This window comes from Vigna radiata, chromosome 7 (assembly GCF_000741045.1).
Source record: "Vigna radiata var. radiata cultivar VC1973A chromosome 7, Vradiata_ver6, whole genome shotgun sequence".
In the NCBI taxonomy this organism is placed as follows: Eukaryota; Viridiplantae; Streptophyta; class Magnoliopsida; order Fabales; family Fabaceae; genus Vigna; species Vigna radiata.
Window position 1 is genome coordinate 42,825,328 of NC_028357.1, and position 8,024 is coordinate 42,833,351.

The following is an 8,024-nucleotide window of genomic DNA, read 5'->3' on the forward strand; positions in this document are numbered from 1 at the left end:
CGTAAACTTATGATATATTTTACGAAAATTATTTTGTATTTTAAATTTCATATATTAGAAAAAAGCTGAATTCCTCAACATAAATGAATAAAATAAAGTGTTCAATTTAGTAAAATGAAATGTTTAATTATGATAACTTGGATGGAGAATGAAAGTTATAAATATATTATAATATTTATGAAAAATTAAAGATTTTTTCATAATTCATTTCAATATTATTTTTAACTTTTAATTTAGAAAGGAGAAAAAATAAATATACACATTTCAATGGATTTCAAATCAATAATTAAATAAATAATTTTCAATAAATCACATCAATAATTTTAATTAATGCAATAAACAATTTTAATCTAAAAATTAATAAATATTATGTATATTACTTTCAATTAATGCAAATTTTAAATTATTTTCCACAGTTTACAGTTATTTTTAAAATAACAAAATTTTAAATATTTACCATATTTTTTCAGTTTTGTTTAACTCCTTTGAATCACATTAATAAACCGGTTATAATGAAAAGATAGATTAACTTAAGCCCAAAAAAAAGCATTTAAAATTTATCATTAAAAAATAACTATATTCATTTTGAAATAAATAAATATCTAACTTTTACTTAAAAAAAATACTATTATAATTATGAAATATAAAAAGTTTAACTATGGTTTTAGTCCCTATATTTTGGGGCGATTTTGGTTTTAGTCTATCTTTCAAAGTAAGGTACAATCTAGTCCTTCAACTTTAGAAAACTCTGGTTTTAGTCCTTTTTACCAAAAAAAGGACTAAAACCAGAGTTTTCTAAAATTGGAGTACTAAATTGTACTTTAGTTTTAAAGAAGGACCAAAACAAAAATCGCCCCAAAATATAGAAAATAAAAACATATTTAACTCAATATAAACCAAGTGTTTCTAAGTAATTACTTTAACGTATTTATAATTAGTTTATAATGATATAAAATCAACTTTTTAAATTAAATGTACACATATAAAAGATAAAAATCATTTAAATGTCCAACTCAGTGTAGAAAAAAGTTAGTAAATTTGTTAACTAGGTTACCACTAATTTAAAATGACCACCTGACTTAAATTTGTAATTTTTTTTAAAAAAACTTTACCTAGATAATAGGAAATTTCGTTAAAGAAAAAGGTTGAGCAATACAAAAATCGCATAAGCAGAGTTGGTTTAAAACATGTTCCTACAGATAAAACCCAGTTGAACCCAAAACCTATGAAACATGAATTATTACATTCGATCACATTGAAGCCCACAAACATTAGTGTATGTTATTGTAACATAGTTTCTCTCAAGGTCATGGGCATCAACCAGATTGATCCTCAAACAAGAAGGTTGCTACTTACTTTGGAAGTTCTTGCAGAAAGTCATAATCATGATATATATGGCAACAAGGGTCTAATTTTAGTTCAAAATGATAAGATTCCAATGAACTTTCTGGGAACTAAACATCACCAACATGAATAAATGTTTTGTTTTTAATTTTTTAAACACACTGGCACGTACCAGAGGACATGGACTATCTTACAAGAACAAAGAAATGATGCACTATTCTGACAATTTTTTTCTTAAAGGGGGAAAAGGAAAGAACAGTAATAATAGATAAGGAGTTTTGCTCATTGTTTCAGAAAAGCAAGGAGGGGAATCTGGTATCATTATGTTACATTTATTTTTTTTCCCATCGTGTGTTTGATTGCAGTGTTAGTGTTAGTTTTTTCAGTCACACTGCTTCCTGGTCCAACCCGCTCTAGCTAACTGTATCTAGTGCCTAATTTTTGGTTTATCGTAATAGTGACTATACAGAGACATTTGGTTTATCCTAATAGTGACAAGATAAGGTCAAAGATTGGTAGATATTTAGTCCAATATTTGAATGATCATAATAATATGCATGCTGATATATTAATTAGGTAATGTGTTTTGGTCTTAAACCATGCCTACTTATGATTTGAGTACCCACAGGTTAAATAATTGCCCAGTGAATCTTCTTGCCACTATCTTGGATATGCACATGCTGGTATAATAAGGGGAGAGAAAAAAGTTTTCGTCGCCACCTAAGTAACCACTGAGAAGCCATTATTGCTGGTTTTCCTGCCTTTTACTTTTCTATCTTCTTGTCACGATATGGTATTCACTGGGTTTCTTTCCTGCAGGAAATGAATTGGATTTGCAAGTGTAGCTTTAACAACTATAATAAAGATATATCACAGACTTTTGGCAGGGCCTATAACAGTGATTGGGTTGCCACTGTACTATTCATTTGTCCCCAGTTAACGAGGATGTTTACCTGTTTTTTACCAAGCATGCGTCCTGTCTCAGATCTCTAATCTTGCTGAGGTAAATATTGTAAGTTGTAACCTTAAGAATCTTGCTACCAGGGGTGAGTGAGTAGTACATACATGTCTCAGTTTCTTTTGTCAAAAGGCATACACCTCCATGATCCATGATCCATGATCAGATCAACTCTGTGGTGGACACTGTTTTTTGAGAATAAATATTGATTTAAAGGGGTATTTGTGAAAATCAAGAAAACTTGTACCAAAAAGGGTATGCACCAAACAACTTGAAGTTGCAATAGCATTGAGTTTCAAAAAATTCTTTGGCCAAGAACAAAAGTTCAGTGTGAGAAATTGTTCTTTAAAGGTAATTGTTGTATGAGAAAATTGGTGATGTGTGGTTGCTAGTTAGCAGTATACGCACAATCATAAATTTAAATCCCGTGTCATCATTACCAAGGTGAATTCCTCACAGTTAAGCCTCGAAATTTTTGTCTTGATTTTTCTAATTTGAGCAATGGATGAGTTGCATGTGACAAAACTATAGAGATGGGGGCAACATGGTCTATCAAAGTATTCTCAATTTGGTCGGGACACCTTTATTATCTATAATGTCAAATCAATGAAAAGAAAAAAGCCTAATCATGTGCCCATAAAAAAGAACAGAAGCCTATTCTCTCATGCCAGGCATCTTCAAAAGGAACGGTGCGAGCTTACGAAAGATTACAGCATGATTGATGCTAGGAATGGCATAAGTTTCAAATTACTGACGGTAAGCAGATTCTATATATAATTGCTGCTTTGATATCAAAAGGAAACTTTGTGACAACCTTTCTCACAATAACGAATAAATTAAAGCAAATTCAGATTCCTTTTTCCATTTCAAATTATCAAGCAAGACAGATATTAACACAATACAGTCCACAGACAGTTATGCAATGCACAAAGACATATATGCTATCAATGTTGGTATCAAGTATATATACTGATTCGCGTGGATATTTTTCTTTAACATTACCCAATTGGAATATAGAATCGGATATATACTGGCCTGCAACAAGTATCTGTCCAAACAATAGAAGATGTTGAACAACTTTGCTTTTAGTGGCCTTAATTCCTAAAAGTCTATACAATGAATACTTATTACGATAAATGCTGCTGAAGATATAGAATGCTTATAGTATCAAACAAATTTTCTGAGAAGTGAGGCATTTGGTTCAATAGATTTGAAGATGCATAAAATCTAGAATTGAAGTAGTATAATCAAATCGATTCAGGTCGCTGAAAAAGACATTCTGAGAAGTGAGGCATTTCATATACATACAGGGGAATTCTCAGTTACAGCATAAGCAAATTATAAGTTTCTTTGCATATTGATGGTTAGCTCCCTAATAAAAGAGCTCAAATAAAATCAATGTATCATCATTCATCACTCTTTCCTCATTCTTCTGGCCCTGACATATTTTAAACACCCAAAAAATATGTAAGCTTGAAATGTCCATCTCCACACAACAACAACAAAGGAGGCATTCCAACCTTGGTTTCAATCAATGATTAAGCCAGCAATAAAGAAGAGGACCATTTTCTTCGTCTCACCGATGCTGCTTGCTGGTATTCAAAGGAGAGGCCCTCATGCTCTTGGATTGTGTGTATGTGATGTGTGGAGTTCCATCTTTCTTCTTCCGTCTCCCTTGTTGAGACAAGCGAGAGTGATAAGACAAAATTGCAAGGTCATTAAGCCCCTGCAATGGAGTCAGCGCTTTCACAACTTCATCCATGTTGGGGCGAGATTTAGGGTCTCTGCTGAGGCAGCTATAAGCTAACTGGGAAATCTTCTGCACTCCTTTTAGAGAATAATTTAGCTCCAGGCGAGGATCCACAAGCTGGTACAGCTTTCGCTTGTCAGCTAAGTATGGCCTAGCCCAAGAAACAAGATTTTGCTCTCCACTCGGACGCTTCTTGTCCATTGATCTTCTTCCTGTTAGTATCTCAAGCAACACAACTCCAAAGCTATAAACATCACTTTTAGCAGTCAAGTGCCCTGGTAAAAGAAAACAAACAGAAAATCATGCAGTTGTTTAGTTCTCATAGGTCTTAGAAAGACTTGTACAGGTGTCTGAATAGATGAACATGCGCTGCCTTAATGTCTGCGTTGTAGCAGAAATTGTAATCCATAATACAACTTTCACCACAGCATATCCAAAGCTTTAAAGAGTTTCATTCTTACCTGTCATGACATATTCTGGAGCAGCATAACCATAAGTTCCAACTACTCTGGTAGAAACATGTGTTTTGTCTCCTTGAGGTCCTGCTTTTGCTAGACCAAAATCTGAAAGCTTTGCATTATACTCCTGTAAGATACGACATGTTAATAAGTAATAAAACAAACTTCTCTGAAACTGATTGGATTATTTCGGTAGCCACATACCGTATCAAGCAAAATATTAGATGTTTTAAAATCTCTATAAATGACTGGTTCTGGACCATTGTGGAGGAAGGCCAATCCTTTTGCTGCACCAAGGGCAATCTTAACCCTGTTGGGCCACGGGAGAGGTACGGTTCCTTCAAATTGTGGCAAAATCGGAACTTTAATTGTTAGATACAGTAATCAAGAGGAAAGGGACCAGATCAGAATAACTAGTTGTAAGTTATGCCAGATCTATCATCATCATCAAGAATATGGAAGTAATGAGGGGAGAAGGCAAATAAATAGTGAAAAGAAAAAGTTATTAGATGAAACAGTAAAGATTACGGAAAGAGTATGAAGTCATGAAATTTCTTGTTAATATCCTCTAGTAATATTTTTATGTGGTTAATTCTATGGAGTATTTTCAATTACCACAGAATGCATAGTTTTTTTCCTTTTAACATATAAAGTCATTTGCTACTACTCAAGAACACTTCATGATAAATGACAAAACATTTTGCTAGCTAATTTTAATTTTTATATAAATAAGACAATAATCAGTTGTGATACAAGTCACACTAATTGCTCCAGTAAATAATTCCTACAGTGGGAAAAAAAATGCAAAATATATGATGGTGAAGAAAGAATTCTACAATGTTGCATCAAGTCACAAATTAACAAAAGCAGATCACTTCATTAGTTTTGGTTTGATTTTGCAGGAAACCTGGAAGCTGTTACCACTTAATCTCATATATGTAGCAGTCCTTATAATTTCTACGTAGAAAGGAAAGGCAAGGCAAGGCAGAAACTAACTTCTGAATAGATGATTTTCTAGACTTCCACGGGTCATAAACTCATAAACAAGAAGCCGCTGATCATCTTCAATGCAGTATCCGATAAGTTTCACAAGGTTAGAATGGTGAAGCTGTCCAAGAAAGTCAACTTCAGCCTGCATCAACAAAATGTCATGTTACAATTCAATCTCCAACCTATCCTAAACATCTCATCACAACACAAATCTACTAACCCAAAGCAGATATTTTACTAACCACCCATTCTCTATGGCCCTGAAGGCCATCTGGCTTCAAGCTTTTGACAGCCACTGTAATCCCTGACCCAGGTTTAGCTGGCGAGGTTCCATCTTCCTCAATCCATCCTTTGAAAACATAACCAAAGCCACCTTCCCCAAGAATGCTATCAGGTCTGAAATTTCCAGTTGCAGCTTTAAGTTCTTGAAATGAAAATTGAAGGAGCTGGCATGCAGCCTTGTTCTCCTGGGGTGGGGGATCAGGGTTATCAGAAGATAATCGAGCTTCAAGGGGAGGACAAAGTTCTCGATTGCTAGCATTCAGGTATCTTGTCTCGGTTGCTGCATCAGTAAAAAAAAGAATGTGAAGGCTTCCTTCTTGAAATTCCCACTACTTCATGAATAAGATTTCTGATAATTGCATTTAGCTTGGTTTTGGATCTGACAATGCAATCGAAACCATCATATCACAACGATTAAATAAATCCTTAGTTTCTACTTTCAAGCACAAAATCTGTGAAGCTTCAAATTCCAGAAAACTCATTCACTCTCTACGGAAATGAAAAATATAAATCCTTTTTAATTTTACAAGGGGGAGTAGCTCAGTTTGCTCTGCGCACCACCCCACGTTCCTTCGAAGCAATCATGCAGTTAGCTATGCTTACAGTGTCTGAAACAAGAAGATGAAGAAAAGGGTTCTGAGAAAGCACAGCGATAAAGCTGAAAAAGATCCATCTTTTTAACTACCCACGTCATAATTAAACTCCATAAAAATGCCTGCCACGGAAAGTTCATTTTTTATATAAAAAAATAACCATCCCAGAAAACTCCATGATTTCAAGCAAACCCAGAATCAGGTATTTCAAAAAAATCAAGTCCTACATTGGCTAAAGACTGTGCCCAATAAGAGCTTATATAGCTTAGGCATCTCTCCACTTACAAATCAAGTTTGTGGGGGATAAGTCAGGCCTAAATTCTAAATACAGTACTGCAAAACCACAAACTTTTATTTCCGAATTAGAAGGAAGAAGAAACTTTAAGCTTCAGGAAAGAAGAAAGTAAACAAAAGCAGAGAAGAGACTCATGGGATGTGGCCAAATTTGAAACATCATTCAGTGGTGTTAGCGAGAGAAGAGTGACACTAAACAATACAGTGGTTGAGATTCACAATGAAGATGAAGAATTCTCCAAGGTGGAAAAAAATTGGTTATGTTGTGTTGTGTATGTACCTGCATCATAAACGAGACTAGTACGAGGGATAGTGTTAGCAGAGTCTCTGGAAGCTGAAGGTTTGCACGCACCTCTAACACCGCGTTTAAGGACAGCCCAGCAACCGCACTTCTTCTCTGTCTCCATGCTCACAACTTTCATATTAATCACGGACTGAGGGAGAAGATGTTAACCATGGTTGGCTTCAAAGAAAGAAGAGAGTGATAAGAGAGAGAGAAGAGAAAGAGATGGTGTTTGTGTTTGTGTTGGAGATTGCAGGCATCATCATCGCCATCATCGCAGTGTGTACAAAAAGAACTTTTTTCCCACCACCTTTTGTGTGGGGGATGGGAATGGGACACTCTCTCACACACACACACTCTCTCTCACCCTCTGTTTTTACCTTTGTGCTTGAAATTACCAAAACACAACATAAAACCTCATGTCCAACAAAGTTTTAGCATTTTTTTTGGAGTGCCTCCTTCATGCCTTTCACCGCCATTCATTCATTCATCAACCCTTTATACCCACAACACAAGTACCACATATTTTCAAACAGCTAATACGCATACTTTTTTTTATTCATTACACAGAACCATGTATTTTACTTTATGTTTCTTTAACATTATATTTCCACCTTTTCTTCTACCGTCTATTTTGAATTATAACTTTTGCAACAATTTCTTAATTTACTTCATCATTTTGTTTTTTCTCCACATATTTAATTATCAAAGTTTTATAATGTCATGTCTTAATATTATCAAATGGGTTTTAATTTTTGTGCGTATTAATATAAATACTTTTGTATTGTCAATCAATCAGTTTTTAAGATAACCTTGTTCGTATTAGATTTGAATAATGTAGATTTGAATAATGTGTCCGCAAAGAATATGATGTTACGTGTCACAGTAGACAACAAATTTTGCTGCTCAACTGTTCCAATGATTATGTTGTAATTTGCTGTTTTTGTTTCCGTTGTGATTTTATTTGAAACAGAGAAAATTATAGAATATTTTTTTCCTGCTTTAGTATATAAGTCACATGCCTGAATTATATATCAGTAAAGGAAGAATCATCGATACTATAACACCCCCT

At 34.1% G+C, this 8,024-nt stretch overlaps 1 protein-coding gene across 2 annotated transcripts; it reads right to left on the reverse strand.

Moving 5' to 3' along the window:
• Positions 1–3,511: 3,511 nt before the first annotated feature.
• On the reverse strand, positions 3,512–7,431 carry LOC106768246 (probable serine/threonine-protein kinase PIX7). Of its 2 annotated transcripts, none has more exons than XM_014653272.2 (6): positions 7,022–7,431; positions 5,743–6,062; positions 5,507–5,642; positions 4,715–4,848; positions 4,514–4,637; positions 3,512–4,327 (listed from the first exon to the last, which is right to left on the reverse strand). In XM_014653272.2, exons 1-6 carry the CDS (start codon positions 7,089–7,091, stop codon positions 3,879–3,881), a joined length of 1,233 nt encoding a protein of 410 aa, XP_014508758.1. In that variant the 5' UTR covers positions 7,092–7,431; the 3' UTR covers positions 3,512–3,878. The 2 variants fall into 2 exon arrangements, with proteins under 2 accessions (XP_014508758.1, XP_014508757.1); XM_014653271.2 differs by having other exon boundaries at positions 6,950–7,431.
• Between the last annotated feature and the right edge of the window lie 593 nt (positions 7,432–8,024).